Raw genomic sequence first — 25,846 nt, forward strand, 5'->3', positions numbered from 1 at the left:
TAGAGAAATATCGGCCAAGTTCAGATCCATCCTGAGGAAGATTCCTTCCAACTCAAACCATTCTATGATTCTAAATGATGTCTCAGAACATCTCATTAGAAGAAGCCTTCCTCCTAATGCTTTTATTCTTTGACTCTAACTATGTAGACATTATGAATCCAAGAAACTGTCTCAATTGTATTTTATAATCGGATGAAATCAGTACAGGAATTATTATATCTCTGATTACTGGTAACACAATTTAGTTATAAAAAGCAATAATAATGTGATCTTACCCAAGACAAAAGGTTCTATACAAATTTTAAAATTACTTTAACAAAATTTGGTCATATCAAGGCAGTTTGACAGATTTACACAATCTCAGTTACTTTAATCATCAGCAAGTAGCAGGTTCTTTTCTACCCTGTCAATCAAAACCTGAGTCCATTATTTAAGCCTCCTTTTCAATCTTGGACAAAAAATACATAACGTTGTCACCTGCCTTCCAAGCGATTAAGATAATATTTGCAGTTTGCATGGTATTTGCAATGACTATTACAAGAAGAAACTGATTTATGGAAATAAATGATACTGACAAATGATTACATTAATAAATAAATGATTGTATTGATTTACAGAAGATGTTGCAACAAAAGGCTAGCATAAGAAGTCCTGAGTAGTCAAGAATATTCTACAAATATCTGTCTGAAACTGAGAAAGATGTGTGAGATGTCAACATTTTATCTAAAACACTAAAACTTCTTTCAGAACTTAAGTTTTCTGATTACCTCTGTTCTACTGAATGTTTTATTCTACGACCAAACTTCTTAAAAATTCAACTTGCTGTTTTACCTGTTGTTGTACAATAAAAAACAGTATACTAGCTGAAGCTCCATACTGTTAGTGCATTGCATTTTTACTACGAATATGTTAATGTAATATACTTACATGTGTATATATATGTGCATATGTTTAATAGATAAACATTTTAAAAGTCCTTAACATACTGTATATACTATTCTAACACTCGTTTTACGATAATCTTGTACAGAGGATTCTGGGCAAGCATAACATTAAAAAAAAAAAACCTTGCTCTAATTTGCAATAGTCACAGTGTCTCAACATTAGCATCACTAGCTCACTAGCTATACCTCCTGGTCTCCAATACAGAAACTCAGTCCTCTATTCAAAGAACTGTACTTGCATGAGTCTTAGAGTAGAAATGTGGCATGTGTTAATGTAAAGGACACAGTCACAAATCCATCTGCAAATGGAAATTATTTGAAATGAGGACAGATGTCTCAGAAGACCCTAAAGTAGACATCATTTCATCCTTAAAGTAAATCTATTTCAGTAGCTATGTGATTAGGATGCATAAGCAATGAATAAAAGATACTGAGGTTAGAAGCTTATTACTAAACTTTTGTAAGTCCATACCTTATTTGACCGTAAAGACACTCTTCCTCCACAGCGTGCACAGAATTTAGTTTGGCAATATGAACAGTTATGGCCACAGCCATCAGCAAATTTTGTTTTGTGGCAGATGCCACAAGTTGGGGCATCACCCTTCTGCTCCTGCTGCTGCTGTGATTCTTCGCCCATCTTCTTCACTTGCTCCTTATACATTTCAAACTGCTGATGTAATTTTCTGCAGAAGAAAAGAGATCATTAACAGTTGGGTATTTTTCTTTTTATTTAGGCCCACAAATACTTCACAATCACTAAACCACAATCAACTTCAGAACACAAATCAGAGAGAAATACATGTAATTTATGATATTCCAGAAGTGTAACCTTCAAAAACTACTACTTCTCCAACTGAACTAAACTCTAGGAGGTGGCCCAACACTAGTAACATGCAGCAAACAGTTCAGCTGTTACAAAGACAAGTAATTTGCTTTGGGATGTGACCAAGCTGTGAGCTGCAAATACAACAGTAGGAAACATGAAGTGAGTGATTCATAATCCCATGGTACTAGATGATAAACTGGTTAATAGCAGGAAAAAAAATCTCATTTATTTTTCCAAGTGCTCTTTCACCTAGTTCCACCAGACGCACGCAAGTATCTTATCTTAATACACCTTATCTTCATTTATCCAGCAACACTGGATATTGCCAATATTGCACAGATTAATTATTCTAAAATGCTTTATCAATCATTTATCAAGCAATGGGTGCAACCACAAGCCCATAACAAGGTATGTCAACTTAGCAACTTACTATCCATTATTTAAGCCATTCATATCATTACACAGTGACCACCACCTCATGCCACCTCACGGTAGAGGACTACCTTAGGTGTAAAAACTAGGGACAATATTTTAAGACACACACACACACACAGAAATCCCACATATTCTACCTCCCATTTCCAGTGGACTAGGAGCGCATTCATATTCAGATACCAAGTTCATACTGCAACGATTCCTTCAGGCATGCTACTTCACTGATTTTCTGATCCTGTAATAATCAAATCTCTATATATGATAGCTATGTTGTCTCACTACAATAAAAGTTATAGACTCATTTCATGTTCTATAATAGAGTTTTTTTAAAACCCTTATTTCTAAAGGTAAAAAATGACACGGGAAATTTAGTTTTCATCGTAAAATTTCAGTTTCCTGTGGTTGCTGAAAAAGGCTGGAAAATGTGACATAGTATAAGATATTGAATCACAAAAAGAAAACAAGAACTTCAACTTCTCTTTTATTTTTATCCCTGTGATTTAAAGGGGTCTGACTCATGATCTTTAGTAGGGAATGATTCTTAGTAGGGAATTCTACTCACCTAATTTTGCTAATTGAGACTGTAAATTTCAGCAACCTAAGAATTACTAATCTAGTCTAAGCACTTTATCTACTATCCTGGACAGACACGAGCACAACCAAAAAAATGAAGTATTTCCTATGAAACATTAAAATGGTATAGTAAGCCAAAAAAAAAAAAAAAGTGCAAGAGATTTATTTTTCTTAGAATGAGTTTTCCAGAGATTCTTGAGATTACTTTTTTTTTTAATATATATACATATATATGTATGAAGTCTAACATTGCACAGAGAGTAAGAAAGCTAGGAGACCAGCTTCTTTAATACAGAAATATATATTTTATACAGTTCAGCTATAAACTAATGATACAAAATGGCTTCATCAGAAGAGTCAGAGGCTCTTACCAAGACAGACATTAGCACACTCGGTCAGTTTAAAATTACTTCAAACACTATTTATTTACTACGGTTCCCCACACATATGGCAAGAACTGTTGGTATTTGCTTGAGTACTTTCAGGAAAACTCCCCTAAAAATACAATTTGTGTTATACCACAGAGGAGCCATAGGATTTAAGAGGCAGCTCCCACCCTCTGTCAGGCAAGGCAGTAGGTAGGCCTCTTCTGTGCAGCAATGGGACGTCTCCTGCTCTCAGCCACACTGGCCTTTTCCCTGAGAGAAAGCAGGTTTGCCTCATGCAACTTATGCCTCATCTTTCTAATCTACCAGCTCTTGTCACTTGAGTTCAGTTTTGAGTCCACACACTGCCCTCAGACCGCAGCAGTCCCTTGCGCGCTGCCAGGAGCTCTGGCCTGAGGCAGAGCAGAGAGGGCCCGCTGCTCCCCCGGCCCCACAGGAGGGACGTGGGGACACCGCGGGAGGGATGTGGGGACACTGCCCGAGGGACATGGGGACACCACGGGAGGGACGTGGGGACACCGCAGGAGAGATGTGGGGACACTGCCCGAGGGACATGGGGACACCACGGGAGGGACGTGGGGACACCGCGGGAGGGATGTGGGGACACTGCCCGAGGGACATGGGGACACCACGGGAGGGACGTGGGGACACCGCTGCCCCGGCAGGAGCCTGAGGGGTCAGGGGCAAGGGGCTTCCTCCGCCTGCTCTCCGGGTCCAGGAGTTCGTTGCTGACTGTCCTGTGTTGAATGAGGCAGGACACGAGTCACTAGTAAGAAAGAGCTGGATGAAGTTGAGAACAACATTTCGTTCTGGAAATCTGGCACATTTCATCGTTTTACACTGACAGCACTATCCAACGGGTAGTTGGCAGTCTGGCCCATGTCCATCAATAACACATGCAATCCCTGAGACCTCGCTTGCTGTTTAATTTTGCCAAACATTGTGTTCTTCATTTAATGCATATTATCTATGCTGAACTTCAAGTTTATTTTAGGTTGCATTTAGTTTTGTGGCTTCCTTTTAATCTACAGCCTTTGTTTTTATGATTATTTTCTAACCAGTCTCACTGATGCATAAAAAGCACAAGCCTTTTGCCAATTCCTAAGCCTCATGTACTGAAATAATTTCACTTTTGTTTCCTCTTGGGCACAAGCATCTATGCAAAGGTCACTGTAACTTTTGCCTCAAAGTATAAACTTTTCAAGGTTACTTTACAGAGAAGTTTTCTAAAATCCTCATTCTAGTAGCAAATATTTTTTCTGCCAAAATAGTTCATTATTACATCATTTTCTGTTTCAAGAGAAGTATTACACACTTTGACAGCTGTTGGAAAAAATTAAACACAGAAGACAAAAGTCTATTAAATAATCAGTCTACACACAGTATGCATTCTACTTACTGAGCAGAACCACTTGGAATGAATATGCATACTTGAAACAAAATTAAAAAAAACTTTCTATGGAATATAATAATCATTTCTTAACATCTAGCTTACAAGGGTTTAAGCCAAAAAAAAAAAAAAAAGTAATAACAAGAAGTGATAAAAAGGTGTTTAGAATAATTCAGTACTTGAAGAACATTTTGTAAAAATTGTGTAACATTACAGAAAACGTAACAAATAAAACCCCATTTTGGTCACGTTGTCTGCATTCACATCTCCACTCAGAACACTGCTGCCTCCAAGGGCTCAGGAGCTCAGCCACCGGGGGACCAAAAGCAACCAGCATCAAGCCTCCCATTTCCAGTCCCTGCACTCCCAGGAGGTCCTCTGCTAATGCGAGGGGCCCAAGATCCACGCTGTGAGTCTTAAAAACCGTGTTCTGCAGATTACCTGCATATCAGGCCAAAATGCTTCTCCATAATGCAAATCTTATTATTAGACATGCTAGGGTTTCTGTTTGTAAACCCAAATAATTACATTGAACGATACAGTAAAAAAATGTTTAAGTGGAAAACTTAGCAATGGGTATCTATAACCCCTACCTATGTGTATTTGGACGATGGCCTCAATAGCACCGTCACACACCATCTGTTTGTCCTGATGCAAAATCTCTCTCCTTTTCCACATTGTTTCCAAAAAAATACAAGAATGTACTTAAACTACTGTTGTAGTTTTAGAGGGAAAGGAGAGGCTGGTAGGAGTCTATGCATAATGATGATGGTAAGTTAAGGTGGAAAACTGACATTTAAGTTCTGGTCATTTTCATCTCCTGTGAGAATGAGTTCCCTGAATCACACTCATATCTGCTGGAAGTTACACTGGTGAAGTTCATGAGGCTTATACATCACTAGTCAAGACTTGCGTACTGTAAAACTGTATCTGAGATAGCTGCATAGAGTATATTTGGGTATTAATGCAACCATTTGTAAAAGCTGTCAAGGTCAAAAAGGTGTTTGTTCTGTTTTGTTTTGTTTTCTGGAAAGGAGTTCATTTAATTCTGCTTATCCTTGGTTCCCCACACCCTTCTGGCAATGAGAAATGCAGTATCAATCAAAGAGCAGGAACCCACGGGCCTCTCATGAACCATGAGCTACTGCCAAAGGTAAATAAGAAAAGCAAGTTCAGTCATCTGACTTCTGTTATTACGATGCAGAAATTGTTTTGTCCTGTCCTCCAGAAGTGTCCACAGATTTTGCAGTATTTTATCCCCCCTCAAAAAAATCCTTAATACTGACAGGAAGCTCCAAAGCTACTGCTGCCTTCGAAAAGTTCGCTTCAACATTTCTGAAATTTCCAAAGCTGAGTACCCAGGGTGTAGAAGGCAGACAGCAGCCACTTCTCAGATCCTGGCTACAGTTCTCTCAAAGTTTTTTCATTATTTTTTTCCCACTGATTGAAGCCTGTGCCTCATTTCCGATTCCCAGGCACAGAGCACGGATGTGGCTGGAATCCAGACTTCAAAAAGGGTTTGTTCACTCTCAGTTCTGCCAAGTCCCTTCATTCAACCATTTTTTCAGCACAGTGGCAGCAACCACCCGTTAACAGATACATCATTTTTCCCTCTACAGTATCAAACACTTAAAGCTTTCTACTTTTACAATAATGCTAGCGAACCTGCCACTAAGCACACCCACTTCTTATCTGAATGGATATTATTCTTATGCATGTAATCCCATGTGTTAGGGACAACTGACAAATGACCTCACATGTATTTTCAGCGCTATGTAAGGAAATGGGCAGCTAAACTTTGAGTTTATGCCTTCATATTGGCGTGTGGAGGCTATAAAGAAGTAACTTTAAAAAGAAAACTATCTTCAGAAATGCAAAAGGGAGCTTTCCTGAATCATAAAATGTCGGTTTTGCCAGTATATGGCTGAAATGAGAAAGGAGACCACATAAAACTCCTTTTCATAAGATCATGATTCTACTTTAAGTCCAACAGATAAAGACAAATTATTAAGCAATGGAAGACTCAAGCCCAATTTCATAACAGAACCTCCCATCAAATTCTGCTTAAAATTAATGAGTTATCACACAGACGCTGATAACACAACTACAGTTTCAATGTCACTCATAATTCAGAGTTTTGAGCTTTCGTACCACTGAAAATGAAACCCTGTCTGAAACTAGATGCCAGCAGTGATCTCTACAAACATTCACTTAACCCACAGCACTTTAACTTTTTGTCAAAATGAACTTTCCACTGTCTCATTAAGCTGATGTACAATTTTAATTGTCTGGTTTCCTCAAACGAACAATAATTAACTATTTTCTACTGTCAGTAGGTTTAACTTCAGAGCTAACTACCTCAGTGATATGTCTAAGCTTCAGCTTTACCTAAAACAAATTCTACTGAAAAATATTTAGAGAATAAAATTGAAAAAGGTTAAAAAACACAACTGTGCAGTAAAATGCTACTTTTTAATCTATGCTGGTGGGAACTTAGTACAAGCCACTCTTAAAGTAAAAGATATGGACAAGAGGAGGTCTTCAAGCTGCTCCATACCCATTCTCTCTTTGTCATTTATTAGGGCTTTTTGCAAAGGCCACCAGTTTGCACTATTCCATGTTCTCTGCTTATTTGACCTCCCTCACCAAACAGCAAATATTCCTCATTGCTCTGCTCTTATGTCATAATGAATTAATCTTGCATGATCATAAATGAGCTTGCAACTACAGACAAAGTCACATCATTGAATCTAGTTTATTTATGAAGAAACTCAATTAGAAAAAAAAAAGACAAGCAAAGATGAGGGGGAAAAAACAACTCAGTTTTAACAACTTAGTGGGATAAGACTGAATAGATCAACAGGCCGGTGAGACTGAAAGTCTAACTGTAACTGGAAGGATTACAAGCATTACCTTACCTGTCCCTTTTTTTTTTTCCTTTTTTCTGATTTTTTTTTATTTTTTTTTTTTATATAATGCTCAGTATTGAATAAAACTGCATCCTTTGTTTAATAACTGTTTATTAGCAGCAGTGAGGTTGCTCTTTACTGGCAAGGTAGCAGTGAACAACAGCATTCTACGTACAACAGGCTTGCACAAGGCTACAAGAAAAAGTAAACATGAAGAAGATTAACATATGGCCAACTAAAGCCTGATCCAATTAATCTTACGATATTTCTGTGTGGGTTTAATGACAGCACGATAAAGCCAGACAATATGTACATAAAGGAAAAAAGAAAGCAACTCCTGGTTGTGCCCGTTACTTCCAGGTTTCCTTAAAAACACTAATACTTGCTTCTTCCTTTTCTGTAGCAGACAGTTCAAGCTAATTGCAAGACTGAATTAGGAAGTGATATCTTCGTGACTGTCTTTTTATTTGTTAAAATTAATCTGCAACTGAATTTTTGAATGTATTTTCACAATCTGTACTATATAAAAAGCTATAAAGTCCCAATTAAGGTTTAAAGAGGCAGAATGTAGTAACACATCCAACTCATTCTAGCTAAATTTTTTATTTTTTCTCCATTAAAACGTCTTTGCTATTCTTCTAATGAATTTTGCCAGCTACTTCTGTACCTTCTCCACCTATACTGGAAATATCACTAGGACTGCTTTTTTAATGCATCCAGCAGGTAAAGTAAATCCACATTGTTGCATACGATAGAGGTAGTTTTCCAAATACTCTTTTTCCTACCATGTGACAAGGCTGGCCCTTCCCAGGTAATTTCAGGTGTCCTTCAAAGTAAGATTAACCATGCCAGCTGTAACAGGCAAAGGTAATCTTCCAGTGCCTGACTAACAATAGGAAACTCTCCAAGTTCATTCCACAACTGCATTGCCTCAATTAAAAATACTTTATCTCCAGCTCCATGGGCTTTGTCCCTGTGTTTGCATTCCCCACTATCCCACAGGAGCAGCTCTGGTAAAGTGCTGAAACTGTAAGTACTAATCCGCAGCTGACGGGGAAGATCAGGAGCCAGTAGTTGGACTTTGAGTAAAAGCAGGCTGCCAGGAAGTGTGTGTGGCAGAGCGCAGGAACAGGCTCTTTAAAGATGGGCATTTGTACTGTCATTTAATTTGTATTCCAGCCCAGTAAAAGAAAACTCAATTAGAAATTACAGATATACAGACAATTATGGTCAAATGTTGTTTTTTGGTTGTTGTTTGTGTGTTTTGTTGTGTTTTTTTTTTAACTAGTTTGTAATGAAGCAAGGTGTAAACAGCTACCCACATGTACGTGCCATACATATCCAGATACTTTCAACTTCATCTGATCAATTTCAAACAAATCTGACAGGAAAGAACAATTGCCTGAAAGAAATTCGGGTTACAAATTTGGAAAAATAGCCATACTGACAGAAGAGCACTTTTGGAACTGTCTAGTCAAGGGGGAAAAATGCATCACGAGCTCAAGCTTTACTGAATATTGGAAAGGATACAGGTTTCTCATTTGAGAGAGCGACCTGATAGGTGATACTATTTGTATCTCCAGCTATGCTGATAGCATAACAACATCACATATGGCAGCTGATAAGCACCTTGTGCTAAGTGGTAGTGGGGTTCTCAGTAGCAGTGCACAGGAGCAATGGGTCTTTCAGCATTCAGTCTCCTACCGATGCTGACCAGCGTCTGTCCTTAATTTCTACAGAGAACACTCAAAGGACAGGACAAATCCATAGCATGCGTATCGCTGTAAAATAGGCTCATCAAACTTTTGGTGGGATGTAGCATCACACACATTTAGAATCCAGACACTCCCCACTGTCACCACATGCGGTGGTCTAGGTACTAGGAAACTCCAGGTGGACACCAGCGTTTCTCAGACCGCTGCATCAATCAGCCACAACAATCCTCGCTGTGAAAGGCTGTATGTATTAGCTCTAGTTCCAAACCACTTGTTCGGAAAGGAGAGTCAGAGCTCCCTGCTAAGCAGAAGGGAAATAATATTTTAAAGATGATTTTTTAACAGAAAACTACTTTAAAATCGGGATTGTTTTGTAGTTACTGCAACATCCCTATGAGGTTTATGCAAAAATTAAGATTTATTTAGATATTTTCCATGCAAAGTTGACACATGTGCAGACATATGCAGACTTTTATCCCCTATGCAACAATTCTCACCTGAAATTTAGATCACCAAGTATACTTGGTTGAGGCTCTCAGAAAAATAATCCTTTTACAGTCTATTTTTATACCATCACTCTACATTTTACATTTAAAAACCACGCAGATTTTTGTAACTGTTGTTGCATTTTTCTTCCTGATTCACTCAATGGAAATGTTTTGTAACAGAGACCTTGTATCAGTCTAAAATTATTAGAAATAGCGCTGCATGTTGGCTGTTCCTGATTTTTTTCTGATACTTTGTCTTAGGTAACCAAATAAATATCAGTTGTAAACAATCTTGTTCACATTTATATACTTTTTAAAATCTCAACTTCTTTCACTGAATAAATTTGGCAGTAATCACAAATTTCACTTTAAATAAAGGAACTGAATAGCAGATGCATTATTAGACCCTTATTTCTTAAAGAACAGACTCATTATTAAAAATTATACAAAATACCGTTCTATTCAAATAATTCACCCACAAAAAAAAGTTTCCCAATTTATCGTACATTTGTCTGGTTTTCATAAATCATACTGTTATTTACTTTACACGTTTCCTTTTAAGGGATGCAGGGTTTACCAAACGTACCTTAAAAATGCTAATTCAGTGGCTGACTATTAAGTGCACTACAACATTATTACATTTATAAGAGCATCTTCAGCAGAGATAATATTTCTCACAGTCACTCAGGTTACTTTATTTGCATCATCAGTTAACATACAAAAAGAAGCCATTAACTTCATGCCTGTAGTTTTAAAAATACCCCAAAAAACGAATTTACTGTGTTGAACTTTTTTGTAATCTTTACTATGAAAGGCAAAATTATTTTTTCATTAGACGATTACACTCACAACCTAAATAAATACATGCCAAATAATAGGTCAGACTGTCTTGGCTCCGAAATGTAACACCTCCAGACATTACAGTATCATGATTACAGTGAGTTCATTCCACATTGTTTACAACATTCATGAGCAGCTTCAATTATTAAGCAGCCCCTATCTTTTTACCTCTGCGACAGGACTGTTCCTATCTTGACGATTTTCCTTTTTTAACGAACAGGAAATAAATTTGAGCAATGTTAAGGAAGATAGTATATGCAAGCCTCAGTTGTGTTTACTATAGTGTTAGCTCATCTTCATCTATGTAAACTACACCAACGTGCTTGATGCTGAATTATCACCACCGTAGATATTGTAATAGGTGGTAGTAATTAATTATGGTGGATCTGGGTTTTGTATGGTTTATGAATATCAGTATTCTTACTGTAAAAGGATCACCAGTGAAGCCACCGTGCTAGCAGCACTACACGGGGAGATCCTGTTGAAATGCCTCTCCCATTTTCAGGAGAATGTCATTTTCCATATTGTTCATGTTTTAAAAGTAAGAGGAAGTAGGGCCAAAACACATCAATTACCTTCACCAGGTTAGTATAACATCTTCTAGAAACAAAGTGAAGAAATGGTTCCTGACACTGAAATTCAAATATGAAAACAGTTACGATTTTTCAGGTGCAAGTAGCTCACAAAGGGAGAGGGATGCTCTCGCCTGCAGGAGAGATTATTATGAGTGCGTGAACATGACGTGTAACAATTTTCCCCATGTTAATTGTATCTAAATCCAGGCTGCCATACCTTCCCTTTAGTCAAAAAGTTTACTAAACTCAACACTTGACTGAACTAAAACATAATGATAATTAAGTTAACACAGTATTTCTCCATTTTAGGTAAACAGTATTTGATAATAACTGAAAAGATAAAGGGATTTGTGCCCCAAAAACAGTATAAACAGTAGTTAATCTAACACTATTCCTAAAAGATAACGTTTGACTTTTCTAAATAATCAGAGCTGTGCAAAACCAGTCCCCTCCCCCCACAAAAAAAATGTGTGACAGAAAAGATCAAAATTCAATCCTATATTTATATCATTTATTCTCTTAATTAAAGCTTATTAATTAATCATTAAGGTCTGAGCCCTGTTGGGCATAAACGAGGGCTGTAAGACAGCAGTACTGAGCCAGCAGTAGGCCTGCTGATCACGCTTTGCTGTTCATAACCCAGCGGAGTGGAAGTGTGGGGTAAGAGCAGGCCCTGAAAACCAGCAGAGGCAAGAAGGACACCGTGACACTCACAGGCCAGGAACTAGCCCAGAGACAGCTCTGTGAAATTCGCTTTTCCTGTAACACTTAAACGCTATTCTCTGCCAAGATTGTGATCTCAGTTCATTAAAGCCTTTTCCTGGAGTACTTCTGTTTGGAAAAACAGTAAATAGAAGCAGATTCTACTCACATTTGTTTTAGCATAATTGCACTTAAGTCAAACAAGCCCTAGCTCTGTTCTTCATCAATCCGCTTCCTGTGTAACAGTCCTCATACTCAAGCACTGTATTTCTCCATGTTGCTGGGCAGGACTCATAGGTTACTATATAGACTACTGTACCATATACGTGATCCTGTAAGTTGCTGAGAAATCTTTTTGTTTAAATAGTAAGATGTACAGATCTGAACCGATCAGTTCAGCCAGCTCAGAGTCACTGCAAATCAGACTCAGCAGGCTCTTACTTCATCTCATTGCTCTCCCTCTGCCCCTTCCCTGAGGTATCTTCAACTGTGGTGGTATTTCAACAAATCTACTATCATAAATTAAAGATACTGTTGATAATCTGCAATATATTTAGCAGAAAAATTATCAATTATCCTTCCTACAGCAAAACATTGTCAATTCCACCTGAAGAGTCTAAGTCCACACGTTTGAAAACAATCACCATTCTTATTTTAGATAAGCCCTTTGCATCCAGGATTGACCAGGTCCATGGACACTAACATTCAAATGCTCAATATCAACACTGATAAATGTCCATTTCTTCTTTGTGCTAATGCAACTGACCCGTTACAAAACAGATCTTTGTAACTATGTTTCCAGCATTGGAAGCAGTATCCTTCTTCAAATATGGCCACCCAAAAAAAGTCGATTATATATACATCTCCCTTTCGTCTTTCTGTTGGCAGAGAGGCAAAGGCGCTGCCTATGACATAACTGCCAATACCTGAACAAATCACCATCTAAAAAGCTGAGCAGAGCAGACAAAAGTTTTCATCCTGGGATTATCGTGACTCATCAGTACATGTTTAACCAAAGAAAGAGTATTTATTTAGTGTACATCGGTAATTAATATTGACATAGTTAAGGAGTATACACAATGGAGTCATAAATTCAATAGTAAACCTTTTAGAGAATAGTTTCCAAGAGTACAGATAGCAGAACGTTTTCTTAAAAGATTCATTAAGGATAATATAAAGAGAAGAATGCAGTGCCATCATTATGTATGATGAGACATGGCTGGAATAAATCTGTTAACTCAAATACACACTCAGTGTTGAAACAGGCAACATTCTGCTGTTTCAGAGGTCATCTGTTAATCAGATTTTTGTCATACAAATGTTGTGGTTTTCACCCTGTTGGTGAACACCATAGTAGACACAAAATAACGTGTTTTGCCCTTAGGCACGTAACTGGGAGATGGGGGGTCCCCAACTGTTCCAAAACTGCTTTCTGACGCGGTTCTGTATCCACGGGCAAAGCAGACCTGCGCTGGGCAGGCTGTGTTCCTGCTGACAGCACTCACGTTCTCTTTCCACTGAATATCCTTGCACTGAATCAAGAACATCCCCTTCCTAAAATAAAACTATCCTTAGTATTCAGCTGTGGAAGCATGAAATACACAAATGGATGTAAAGCTTACTAAAGGATAAGAAGGGGTGACATGTAGAAGGCATAACTGGAATTACTGGCAAGTTGAAATCACAGAATCATGATTGTGACAGACCAAAATTCCCAATAGCGTACAATAAAAACTGGGGTTTTGTTTCTGTGAGACTGCTTTTTTGCCCTATGACAATCTTCACCGTCTGTTAATGTTATTCATAGATGAGACTTTGTACCCAGTAGTACTCATCCTCACCCCAGGCTTCTGATCGACTCACCCTGGCACCATCTGTCTATGTTTGTTCTGAGTCCAAGATACTCCAGGAGCCACATCACTATGAATTTACTTCAACTTTCTCTCTATACAGATCATAATCAGAAAAACATCTTTAGGAAGAGATAAGTGAATTTCCTTCTTCTGTAAAATCAATAGTGCTGTTACTATGATCACAGAAGGCCAGCCAAGAGAGCACATGCAAAAGCAAATGGGGATGATTATATTGAAAAATTAGAAAGATCCACTCATCTACAAAATAAAGGGCTGTTTGCTGATTTCATTGATACAAATGCTTGGAGGACCATGCTCTTTTCGGACTGTAACTGAGATATTCTGGATACCCACTCGGTCAACCTCAGATCTCTAGAAGCAGACTAGAGCAGGAACTACCATCATGACACAACAAGCTGCGCCTGGTGATGAAGGACAACCATCTCACCCAGTGTGTCTTTCCTGGGCAAATGTGGCAGAGCTCCACATCCTACAGTCAGCCTTTCTAAACCACTCCGCTCCTTTCCTGCCGTAAATAAGGGAGGACAAACTGACACTTCTTTCCTCTAGTCTAACTGCCCTTCCAGACCTTTTTGAATAAGGAACAAATACTTCATTTCATTTATATCTAACAAACTGGCCAAACACATAAAAGCATAGAACAGAGAATAAACTCTTCCAAAGCCAAACACAACACTGGTTCATAGCTATTAGTTACACAGAAATGGTATTGAAAGGAGTTGTTAGTTTAGAAGCACATAACCAACATTTGAACTTTCTCCAGGAAAGCTCTGCAGCTGGGAAGCCTAATTGTATTTCCAGCGTGCCTAATTGTGTTTCCTGACTCCAGGGGACAGGAATTCCCCAGATACTGATGACTGACAGGCCTGGTTCTGCTTTCGACCTGCAAGTAAGCAAAAATACCCAGTTATGTGAAACTTAGCATGAAAATCAACCACTGTTTCTCCCCTGGTATCATTAGCAGCTGGAAGTGCTTGATACTTCACAGTAGCACTCAGCACTACCTGCACCCGGGTCATTTGCAGAAGTCATTTGCACAGGTATAAAGTGCCCTCAGTACGTGCGTGCATTCAGTAACAAACACAAAGATGTAGGGCTTAAACCACGCAGCCAGACTTTGTGAAGCACCAAACATCTTCCAGTGCCAACGAAACCAGGTGGAGTTAAAAGGTACCCGACATTTCCAGTGCTACTGTCACTAACTTAGAGTGTTTTAAAACCTGCTTTCTTGTTCTGATATTGTTTATTGGTTCATGAACCTGATTCTTTTTTCAGAATTTTATGCAACCTTTTGAGGATAGTTACACAGTTATGATGTTAGAATTGATTCATCCATGACGATTAAATCTTTCCCTTCTACTGAATATTTAACCAACATTGTTCATGGTATGCTTTTCACATCTTAAGATCAATCATACATGACAGAAAGAGCAAATAGTGTTTATTGCTTTAAGAACAAGCTGCACCTTTGGTGCAAAAAAAAAAGAAATATTCAGAATCCTTTGTATCTCAAATTAGCACTCATTAAAACTACCCTTTTGAAAGCCTTTTTATGACACCAATTGCTGCTTATTTAAGAGGACTGATACAATTGATAATTTTAAAACTTCGGTATAGACAGATTATAAAACTTGGTCTGATTTAAGTCATTATTGAAAATACTATAACCATTACTATCTGGTCTTGTAGCAGGATCAGAAGTTCTTAACCAACTTATCATTATGCCTTCAGATCATACACCAAAGACAGTCCGGATGTACCATACAGATCTCTCCTCTAAGTTTCAGGCTGTGATTCTCTCTATGCAGAAATGCTGTGCAATTGCTGAGCTCCCAAACTTTCCTTCAGTTTCAGACATGGGTAGTGCAAGTTCCATATGATAATTTTTTTTTTCCCAATGGGAATAATGAATCGGCAACAAAAACTTAATGGAGGACAAAGTATAACTTAAGGCATGCCATGTGACGTAGATAATGTAAATCCCGCTGAAATTCAGGCTTTGGTATTTGTTATGTTCACAGGGAGAATCATGAACCTGGCCACTATTCATCAGTGATTCCTGTATTCTTTATTTTCTGCCCAAGTATCAAATCACAAATTCTCCCAGCATGAAGAGAAATCCAAGAGGAGCAAAAAGCTTACAGTATTTTGTGTCAACCTGTAAGTAAAACATAAGAAGCAGAAGACATTCTCTTTTTCTTTTCTTGTGCTTAGTCTCTGACAAGTTGTCTCCAGGAATGTGACTAAAAGATTATTTTAAGAAAATAGCAGCTTCATAAGAAAGCTAAAAATATCTTGATTATGACAATATTTCTTTGTTAAGAAATGGTTAACAAAAAGATAATTTTCTAACTGTGGATTTTCCTCAAATCTGAGACTAATAGAGATATATATCATGAATGTTTATTTAAAAATTAAGACATAATCCATGAAAAATATTCTCTATATTGGGCATTGAATACTCACTCCTGAATAAAACTCCAGATGTTTCTATAGCATAAATCTGGTTTTGCAACGCTTAATAATTGCCTACATTTCCATATATGCTCTTTGCTGAAATTGAGTCTGCCCTTTGTGAAATCGAAGCCTTTTTAAATATTTCCAGAGAGTTTTAGTCAGACTACTTCAGCAAAACCAGCCACTCTTTTACCAGCCCTGACAGATACAAAAGAGGACATAAAGGAGTAGGTATCTGTAATGGAATGAAAATTGCATGGGAACACAGAAGCATATTAGAGGAGGAAAATAAAAATGTAAGTGATGGATATTCACTTGTTTCAAATGTGTGCAAGGGAATTTGCTCACTTAGCATCAGAGATGAGCAGGATAGGCCATATACTGACGGCCACATTTAAACATGTTGTTACACATATAAATGATCATTTGCAGTCTAAAATGGTCATGAACATTTGGGAAAGTAATGTTCCAATTTTATTTGGCAAGTCAAAAACATTTTGTTCTGTTTGGGGATCATGATAAAAACAGATGTCTTGGAACTAGCAATATTCCAAGTATAATAAGGTTCACACCACTTCTATCCACAAAAGGTAGTTTTCTCTGTCATTTTCAAGGAAAAAGATTTTAAATTATTAAGAATAATGCATAGCCAGTAGAGTGCAGCAGCTGAGATACAATCCTCTCTAGAAGGTTTGACCTTCCTAAGATTTGGTACACATCATATATACTGAACTTGCTGTATGACCTTTACCATCAGTTCTTTAGAGAACAAAATGCCCAGATCTTCTCTGAAAAAAATGAAAATATCCACTATGGTTATACTCAGTGCCAAAATAAGTGGATAGCTTCCCCATCTTGCAAGAATCCCTTTTGCCACTGTCACGAAGGCAGGTGCCATTGGAGACTGGGCTCGGTGACTCAGCTGCGTGCTTAACATGCTTCCCTCTTATTATAGTGAGATTACCACTCCTGTCTTGTTTCAGTCAAGCTTAAGCCAGCATTTTCTAAATGTATTTGCTTATCTCATTCAGACAACCTGTCATCCCTCTAGGGGTACTGTCCATTTCTTTTGGAAAGCAGCTCAAAGCAGGATGTTGTCAGCATATTAGTAGCACCACAGACCATGAGATCCAAAAACTCTGAGAAATTCCAAAAAATATAAGAGAAAATCTTCTCATATAAAGCTTTCTGGAGCTGCTTTACTGATGTTACAAAATACTGCAGTCTGTGCGGCCTAGGTAGCAATGGGTTTATTTAAACCTTATGCATATACATATGGAAACATTCTGTTCTTAGTCATACTAATTTTTTTATTATTATTATTGTGCAGAACACAAAATAGCTTGAGATTTTAATACGCTATTTAGCTAACATAGCTTCATTTCAGCTCTACTTTATTTAAAAGAACAATTATTTTCCTTTCTTATTATTTATCTATTATCTTATAGAGTGAAGTATATACATTGGGATTATCCCATTTGGGGGGAGGAGGGGCGTCACTTTTTCTTTGCCCATAATGCTAACTGCTGACCAACTAAATATTTTTGGTTTTGTTCTTCTCTTTCTATTTGCAAGACCATTTCTCCTTTTAACCCTGGATCCTCAGGGAATTCCTTATTATGACACACCACCTGGCTTTTGTTTAAAGATTATTTTTTTTTCTTCCATGAATAGGTATTTTCCCAAACAATAGGTTCCTCACATTGTCACTGAGTGTTTTTTAATTCCTCAATTAATAACATTTAATTTATCAAAAATGTGAAATCTAGTATCTTTGAACATTCTGTGGGTTTTGTATGCAAAATTACATTTTGCGTGTTAAAACTAAAACAGACAAGTTGGATTCAAAGTTAAATCCAGAAAAATATATTTCTTATGATCACATCTATCTGTCCCTAACATGTTCAGCTCTGCCTTTTGATAAAACCAAAACCCACCATATTCATTACTATTATCTTGGCATCACTAATAATGTGAACAATACAACCAACATAAATAAGGCTTTCTTACATTAAATATTAGGAGGAAAAAATCTGATATGAGGTCTAGGGCATCTTTACAAGTCAGTCAATTGTAACTTTATGCTAAAAGTGGTAATTTTTACCAGTCTCATAACAGTAGTGGTCATGATCAGTCATTAGAATCACACAGCAGAAGTTGCTGAGTTACCTCATATTGACTTTATCTGGAGACAAAAACAGTTTTATAGTTAAAAAGGTATTTGGGAGATTTATAATATTTGACTTTGAGATAGCTCAATAGCTACAATCTCGGAATCTTTTTTTTTTAATACCATAAATTATACTTTTATTTTCAGCTCATTTACTCTCAGTTTTCTCTCCATCTTCCTGTCTGAGAAAATAAACACAGTAGAGTGCTAGACTTCTCACGACTCCAATTTCACAAGTGTATTGGCTGCACAGATATATTTTTCTCTTTAAGAAAAATATTCCTTCAAGTGGAATGTGCTATTTTCAACAGGTTCTATTAAAAACCATACTGAACAGCAACTACACAGACTGCAAATAAACCTGCTGACTATATATAGTGTAACTTTCATTGAACAGTTTTTTATGTGGGCTTGCTATCACACTTGCAGCAGTCAATATGATGAAATTCAAAGCTACCTAGTGTTTGGTAGCCATATTGTTGACATAGGAAATTTAGAATACAAAAATAATGATCCATGGATTTATGATAAATATTTGAGAAATGCCAATGTATTTTAACTTGAATTCATTAGATATTCTAATAAATGGAGCGATCCTTTCAGAAATTGCTTTATTTCAGACACTGACTAAAATATCCACTAGATATTAGTGGCATGACGCTCAACAAAGGAAAATGCTGGGTTCTGTACCTGCGATGGAGACAAATGGCTGGAAAGCAGCTCAGCAGAAAGGGATCTCTGGATGCTGGTCAACAGCAGGCTCAACAAGAGCCTGCGGTGTGCCCTGGCAGCCAAGAGAGCAAACTGTATTCTGGGATGCACTAAACGCAGCACAGCCAGCAAGCCTAGAGAGGTGATTATTCCACTATATTTAGCACTGGTGTGGCCTCACCTTGGTTATTGTGTGCAGTTTTGGGCTCCACAATATAGTCCTATAAGGAGAGGCTGAGAACGCTTGCGTTGTCTGGTCTGGAGAAGAGGGGGCCGAGAGGCGACCTCACAGCTCTCTGCAGCCTCCTGAGGAGGGGAAGCACAGAGCGAGGTGCCGGCCTCTGCTCCCTGGGAAGTGATGACAGGATGCACAGGAACGGCACAGAGCTACCAGGAGTGGTTCAGACTGGACATCAGGAGAAATTTCCTTACTGTGAGGGTAGTCAAACACTGGGACAGGTTTCCTAGAGAGGTGGCTGATGCCCCGTGGCTGTCAGCGTTCAAGAGGCTTTTGGATGATGCCCTTAATAATTGGTTTTAACTTTCAGGGGGAAAGCAATAAACAAAAAAATAAAAATCTTTTGAGTATTTGGATCTCTTTAAGCAGTAAATGTTAAGAAACTTTCTTTCCTAAGCCACTGTAGTATCTAAGGAATTACATAACACAAGAAGGACTCCCCCAATAAAATTAATAGGCAGCAGGTTCAAAGCAGACAGAAGGTCACAACTCTCCTATACAACACCTAATTAAATTGCAGAATTCATTTCACCAACTTCTGAAGCCAAAACTATAAATAGATTTCAAATGGGACTGAAAATGCTTATGGCAGAGAGATTCGTAATGGCTATGAAATAAATGCAGCAATATGCACGCAGCCTTCACCTCAGGAAACCACTACAACACAGCCAAGTGGCTGTACCAGAATTACTCTCTGCATGCCCTGCTCCATATGTGAGTTCTTAAATATCCATTGCTGGGCATTGCCAATACAGATTATGGGAATACCTCTATTTTGATCGGAGCTTAGTGCAACTAAATAACTTTCCAGGGTCCTTACAAAAAAATATACAAACTCTAAGTCAAAAGGTTATGCACAAAGAACATCAGCAAGTCCTAATGAAGAAAAATCCGTATATAGCTTTTACAAAATACATACTATATATATGTGAAGAAGCAAAACCTGACGGGCTAATTGTTGAGCAATTGCTCAACAGTTGAAGCAGTTTCTTCAGAGGGCAGCTATGGATTTCTACTCTGTAAGGATGCCAACATGGAAAGACCTTGAACAGTGCAGGTAAAACTCATGATGAAGTACACAGGAGCTGGAGATAAAAATATTCTTTATCAAGGAAGACCAGATATGCAAGACCACTCTCAATATTGAACCTTTGATCCATCATGACAGCTGGGACAAATGCCCAAAGACTGCAGGAAAGCAAATGTCACTCCTGCCTTCAGGAAAGGCACAAAAGAGGGCCCAGGGAAAGTACAGGCCGGGCAGCCTCACCTTTGCCTCCGGGAAGCTGATGGAACGGCTCATCCTGGAAACCACTGAGTAGTCAGTGTGGATTCACCAGAGGAAGTCATACTTGACCAACTTAATGAACTTCTGTGATGAAATGAGTGGCTTAATAGATAGGAGGAGAGCAATGGATATCATCTACTTTGTCTCCGGGAAGACTTTCGACCCCATCTGCCCACAAGATTCTCACAGAGAAGTTGATGAACTGTGGGCTGGATGAACTGATGCAATGTGGATTGACACAAAACTGGGAAGAGTGGCAGATACACCAGAGGGACCTAGACTGGCTGGAGAAATGGGCTGACAGGAACCTCATGAAGTTCAATGAGGGGAAATGCAAAGTCCTGCACCTGGAGAAGAACAACCCCATGTACCAGCACAGGCTGGACCCCACCCAGCTGAAAAGCAGCTTGGCAGAAAAGGACCTGGAGCTCCTGATGGACAGCAAGTTGAACAGGCGCCAACAACGTGTACCCTTGGGGCAAAGAAGGTCAGTGGTATTCAGGGCTGTATTAAGCAAAGTATCGCCAGGAAGTCAAGTGAGATGATCCTTCCCCACTGCTCAGTCCTGGTGAGGCCACACCTGGAGTAGCACCCAGTTCTGGGCTCCCCGGTACAACAGAGACCTGGGCATACTGGAGTGAGCCCAGCAAAGCGTAACAAAGATGATAAAGGGACTGGAGCACACAGTATGAGAATAGGATGAGAGAGCTGGGTCTGTTCAGCCTGGAGAAGAAGAGGTTCAAGGGGGTTCTCATCAATGTCTATAAATACCTGAGGGGAGGGCGCGAAGAGGACAGAGGCAGGCTCTCTTCTGTGGTGCCCAGTGCCAGGACAGGAGGCAATAGGCACAAACCGTACCACAAGAGGCTACATTTAAACATCAGGAAGCACTTAACTGTGAGTGTGACTGGGCACAAGAAGGTTTCCCAACAAGGTTGTGGAGTCTCCCTCCTTGGAGACTGATGTTCAAAAACCATCTGGACATGGTCCTGGGCAAGTGACTCTAGGTGACCCTGCTTGAGCAGGGCAGGTTGGACAAGACATCCAGAGGGAACTTTAAACCTCAAATATTCTGTGGTTCTGTGATAAAAAATTCATGTCCAAAGGATGTCAAACTATTCCTGCCTCAAAAATACTTTGAGAGCAAAACGGAATTTCATAACATGATACCTTACATTCTCAACCACTAGCACGATTCCTTCTCTGCCTTCTCACACATTTTGTCCTCCCCGGATTAACTGTAAATAAGTTTTCCATCACTGAAATTGGACAGCCAGACGTATCTTAAAATCCATTACAGACTCAGATACTGGCAGTGATCTCAAGTGGAAAATGTGCAGACATTTATAGATAGTGGTAAAAATGTCTTCAGGCATACAGACTTCTGTGTCTTACAATGATCCCCGAGTACAACAGTCCTCTGCAATCCATTAAAGTCAGAAAAAGAAATTAAATAAAAAAGTTGCACTATTAATATTTCTGTTCTATTTTTCTCTGTGAAAGTTTACAATAATCACAAAAATAAATCATGTTCATTAATAAATCAATGATATGATATGAACACAAATACACAGTGCTGGCAGACACTTTAAAAAGTCACTTAATCCATTCTCTTGTCCTAGTGAGAACCACCTACACTTGGGTCTCTTGTAACAACAGATATTTACCTAGCCAAATCTAAGATTTTCAGTGACAGAGCTTCCACACAAGCCCCAGGCAAACTACTTAAGCATTTTAAGTTTTCGTTCCATTAAAAAGTTTTCCCTACCAAACTGAATTGCTGAATCCTCCCTGGCACAATTTAAGTTTAATTCTTTCTACTTGAACATGAGCAGAATAGAGAGGAGATAAATTTCCTTCCAAACTACGACAACTTTCTGCATAATTAAAGATTTGTTCATCTCCTTCAACCCCCGGGATTTTCTCTCCAGTAGGCTAAACCATCTCATATGTTTCAACCTTTCTTTATACGTGCCATATTATTTAGACATATGACTAATCTTTCTTATTGCTCTCCAATGAACACTAACCACTCCACATCATTTTTGAAATACAGTTTCCAAAACAGAGCACACTATTCCAGGTGAGACATTACCAAAGCTTAGCAGAGTGAAAACATTTCTTCACAGAGAATCTGGGCTTATTGTGTATACATCCCATTATGCCATTTACATCCTTCACAAATACTGACGCTTCCTCAGCTAACATACTATTATGGCTACCAGATTCTCTGTCAAAGAACTTCTAGTTAGACAGTTTTTTTTCCATACTAGGTCAACTGCATAAACTATCCCTACCTAACTAAACTACCTTACATTCATCCTGCTGAATAGTATCAGACCTCCATTGCATGGCACCATAACACCATAACCACAGCTTGTTTTTACTCAGGATATTTTTGGAATATAACCCTGCTATTAAATATCATACTTCTCAGATGCCTTGTGGCATCTGTAAATTCAATGAGTTTACAGCATAGTTCATTTCCTAGTTATCTAATAAAAACACTGAAGAAAATTGTTTCCCCAGAAATGGCTGTTCAAAAAAAATCCTTCCATTATAACAGTAATTTTCACAGTATTTATAAGTGGTTTTTCAGCAACTATAACTCGGTCATTTACATTAAGAACAGTATTTTGTTTCTTCAAAGCTACATGCTTCACATGTACAATACTGGTAACCAGAACAAACTGTGATGCATTGAGGAGATTAAGAATACAAAGGAGATGCTGTGAACAAAATTTAATATTGCAAATACCTAACCATAATCAATAAAGAAAAACTCCACTACTAGTAATATACACAATTTAGTAAGAAATTCAGTGAGGAAATAAGACCCAGAGCTCAAAATAATACATTGCCTTACAGAATATCAATTTTATGGCCTATTTCTCTGTTCAATTTTGTCAAAATTTCTGTGTATTTTCAAAAAAATAATTAACTGTTTTCATGCCCTGTATGAAACTCCACTTAAATACACATATTTAAAAATAAACTAAAACTGATTCTGCCTGTAATATAATTAATAACAAATAATATGCATGTCTTAAACAACTTACACATGGGTTCAAAATCAAACATTTATTTTGTAATGTGAAGTTATAAAACAATCCGTTTAAGAAGAAAATACATAACCATTTAAAGTTCAAATAATATCAGATGTCACATTTAAAAATCTTAAAATTTGATATATTTTTTTAGTTTCTCATTATGAAAAGAATATTTTCAGCTTCATGCTTTAAGTTCTACTCTAAGACTGAATGTCCTAGCTTTGCCAGTTCCTGTTAAATCATAACATTTTCAGACTGAAAGAAAAGTAAAGTTTTTCACACAGCTTTCATACTGGCTTAGCACTGTAGAGGGTCCGTGGATGAAATAATGGCCCCATCAAAGTCAAAACTCCCCTGAATTTTGACAGAACCAAAATTTCACCTTATATCTGCTAAAGTTTTGAAACTTTACAGATATTTTAGAAGCATGAAAAAATGAAATGACATTTTCCTGGTCCTTTAAGAGCTCTTCATATTATACAGATTTGTATAGCATTCTATGCATGATCACTACCACAAATACCATGCATGTACATAGATATGCTATGTATAATACAACATGTCTTACCATTCAAGCTCCGCATGCACAGAAAACGCATCACTGAGAGTTTCACGCATGGAGCATTTCCAGAAAAAGGCAAATGGAGCAGTAGTATTTCCTCAGATTGTTTTCTAATTTAATTTCACTTAAATTACTGTTAAAAATGTCAAAGTTGATTTTCAAGTTTTCCCTTTGCCAATAAGGGTTGGAAAGCAAACAGTGTCAGCTTGTAAAATGCCTTCAGCAGGATGTTCTACATGGGCAGTTCTTATAAACCTACTCTTCAGTATGTTTTAATGCTATACAGACATTACTTAGTCTACAGAGAGCAGCTTACTTACGTCTGGGGCTCCTTTTCATTTTGCTGTTTTTGCTGTGGTTGAAGAACGTTATTTACCAGCTCAGTGATCCCACTAAAGGGAAACCACCTGTTTAAATAAGCAAATAATGTGACTGAATAACCAATAAAACCACACTAATTCAAATGTTTTCTTATCCAATGATAATAGAAAATATACAGGCGGAAAAGCTAGAGCCAATGGGAATGCTAGCTGCAATACTAAATCAGCCACTAAGGGGGTAAGGGAAACAAAGTTTTACAGTTAACCAGTTCACAAGCAGGCAGCAAGAACCTACATCCAACCAAGATGTGGATGAAGTAAGAAGCTGCAGGCAGCTCTCTTACAAGCCAGTCAGGAAGCAGATGGCAAACTAACTGCAGCCTATCAGGTATTAGGGTAAGCTAATACCATCAAAGGTGCAGAAAGCAGAACATGGCAAAGGTAGAAAAGTCAAGCCTACTGCACTTTTAAGATATTTTACTTACTGTGTCGGCTGTGGTTTTTGCTCTTCTTTGACCCTAAAAAGATAAGTTTGCACAACTGAGTGCAACATGCTGTAAAACAACTACTCTGAAGTTTTATAAGCTGTATCAAATCAGTAGGAAAAAAAATCTTACCCTGAGTTAAAAGGAATTCCCTTAATATTTGTTGGGTATTTATAATAAATGGGTATTCCTTGCTTATTTCCATTTAGGATTAAAACTGGGGAAAGCCAAATATCTAAAACTTCTTGTTACAAAATTAGATCGGTGTGGTTTCCCCTAACTAGCTTCCAATTCTTTGGACAGAATACCATGTCAGAACATTTCCAGCAATACATTCAGCTATAAATGCAAAGGAAGGTGTTTTGATTATCTTAACTATAATCTATTTTCTAGATTTTTATTTTACAATCAAATTACCTATCATAATTCAAGGTGAATTTAAAACACGTAACATCATTTAAAATGCACCACCCTAAACTAACAGGTTAAAGGAAATTCTTCTCTATATTTATTAAACTACAATTATGTCAGCGTCTGCAGACAACGTAACTCTAATAACTAAGGAGGGAAGACTAAGGAACTTGACTCTGAGTGAAGTTTACTTTTACTTGCCGGAAGAAATAATTAGATAATACATACAGTAAGTCTGCATAGTACTGATTAGCGTTTGTCCATCATCTTCAGGAAAACATTGTATCTGAAATACATGCTTTAATTTGAGTGAGCAAGGCAACGTCCTATGCAATTCCTCTCCACCAAGTCCAAGAATAGAGATGTGTACTCATAGGAAATATTTACATCTCTCTGATATTTACTCTCTCTCTAATTGCACCTGTATGTCCTAAATATCAAGTTAGGCTCCAGCTTCCCTTTACATTCAATGAAACCAAACAGGTTCCTAAATAGAT

At 37.9% G+C, this 25,846-nt stretch overlaps 1 protein-coding gene across 38 annotated transcripts in view; it reads right to left on the minus strand.

The window, feature by feature from the left end:
• RIMS2 (regulating synaptic membrane exocytosis 2) overlaps positions 1–25,846 on the minus strand; it is a 462,822-nt gene that overhangs the window by 375,738 nt on the left and 61,238 nt on the right. For 31 of the 38 annotated variants that reach the window (XM_083822300.1, XM_083822296.1, XM_083822280.1 and 28 more), the window contains exons 2-4: positions 24,939–24,971; positions 24,454–24,540; positions 1,417–1,627 (exon numbers count right to left, since the gene is read on the minus strand). In XM_083822300.1, coding sequence (XP_083678426.1) covers positions 1,417–1,627; positions 24,454–24,540; positions 24,939–24,971 — 331 coding nt within the window. The remainder of the gene's footprint in view (positions 1–1,416; positions 1,628–24,453; positions 24,541–24,938; positions 24,972–25,846) is intronic. The other 7 variants (XM_083822305.1, XM_083822309.1, XM_083822301.1 and 4 more) reach the window with 1 other exon arrangement.

The sequence above is a fragment of the Anser anser genome, assembly GCF_964211835.1.
Source record: "Anser anser genome assembly, chromosome: 2".
NCBI lineage: Eukaryota > Metazoa > Chordata > Aves > Anseriformes > Anatidae > Anser > Anser anser.